Source organism: Fulmarus glacialis, unplaced genomic scaffold (assembly GCF_000690835.1).
Source record: "Fulmarus glacialis isolate BGI_N327 unplaced genomic scaffold, ASM69083v1 scaffold27188, whole genome shotgun sequence".
NCBI classification, from domain to species: Eukaryota; Metazoa; Chordata; class Aves; order Procellariiformes; family Procellariidae; genus Fulmarus; species Fulmarus glacialis.
The window spans coordinates 1,170-2,662 of NW_009228026.1; the positions used below are offsets into that span (position 1 = coordinate 1,170).

General features: G+C 54.7%; 1 protein-coding gene across 1 annotated transcript in view; it reads left to right on the top strand.

Moving 5' to 3' along the window:
- Positions 1-1,369, top strand: part of CPLX3 (complexin 3) — a 2,254-nt gene extending 885 nt beyond the window's left edge. The window contains exon 3 of the mRNA XM_009583363.1: positions 1,145-1,369. Coding sequence (XP_009581658.1) covers positions 1,145-1,369 — 225 coding nt within the window. The remainder of the gene's footprint in view (positions 1-1,144) is intronic.
- The last annotated feature ends 124 nt before the right edge of the window (positions 1,370-1,493 follow it).

Below are 1,493 nucleotides of genomic sequence, written 5' to 3' on the forward strand. Positions count from 1 at the left end.
CCCGACACACACCCTTTGCCTTGCTTGATCCCCCTCTTCCCCTCTTTTATCCCCTAAATCCAGCTGGACGAGGGAAAGCTGCCTCCACCCTGGACTCCCAGCCCCGTAGCTGGGAGCGGAGCCGCAGTTACACCTCCCCGGCTGGATTAGCCAGCTCCTCTCCCCGGATTATTTGGCAAATATTTCCCAGCTAAACTCCTATTTTGGAGCTTCCACATGATGAATGATTCACTAGAAACAATTTAATCAAGGATAATTCAGCCATTCTTGGACTTGCCACAAGCTCTTCTACACCCCCCCCGCCCCAACCCCCCCTTTATTTAGCAAGAGTCTCTCAGCGGTGAATAGTCTAAATTGGAGCCGGGCTAATTTTAGTTCAGAAAGGTCAGCTAAGCCAAGCGATATTGTTCAGATTGTTTGATATTGTTCCGCCAGCCTGGATGCACACCCCACTGCTTCTCACACCCTTTTTATTGCCAGGAAATAAACAGCTGGAGAATTTATTTTCCCCCTGCCAAAAGCGAGAAAAGGCAGAAAAAGAAGAGATGGAGATTTTTTTTTTCTCCAGGGGAAACGGGAATTTGTTCAGATCTGGCCCCCCGAATCCTTTTGCTGCTTTTTCACGCTTGAGACGTCCCTTCTTGTCCCTTTCGACAAGTTTCTTCTGCTCATTCCTGATCCCGCTTGGCAGCCAGGCTGCCTCTTGCAGGGTCTCCCCGTGGCTCTCCAGCGCAGAGCTGACCTTGATCTCCGGTGGGCGCAGTCGTTAAGCATCCGTGTAGCTTAATTGGGTGCCTAAACCTCCCCAACTGCTCCGATGCGAGCTGAAAGCCAATTTATAGTGATGCTGGCACACTCGGGTTATCATCTCAGCTCCTGCTGTGTCCATTGGTGTGTGCCCGGGCGCTGCTCAGCCGTGTCCCCTCTGGCTCAGCCGTGATGGAGCTTATGGGCACCATCCTACCCACAGCACGAGGCTGACTGTGAGCCCCAGGGACCAACCCACATGGACCTTAAAATGGGAAGACAGCCCAGAGCCCATGCAGACACCGCTGTGAACCTCACACGTGCCTTTAGTACCTCCAGAAGCCCCCCCTTCCCACCTGCAGCATCTCACGCCTGACCTTCTCCTGGCCCGTTTCAGAACGAAACGGATGACAACCAGATCCAGCTGGTGGGAGGCGACGTGGAGCTGCCCAAAGAGCTGGCCAAGATGATCGAGCAGGACAACGAGGAGGAGGAAGAGAAGAACTCGGTTATCGGCCAGCTCAGCAACATCCAGAACCTGGACCTTGATTCCTTGAAAGACAAAGCTTCAGCCACGCTAGAGGACCTGAAGCAAACGGCTGAGAAATGCGCTGTGATGTGACCCGGCTGCTCCCCCCCCCATCAGCGTGACGGTGGGGGAGAAGGGAGGGGACGCAGCGAAGGGTCTGGCGGTGGCTGCGGCGGGGACCCCACCGATGTTGTCACCCTTGCCTTGTGTGAGTCGG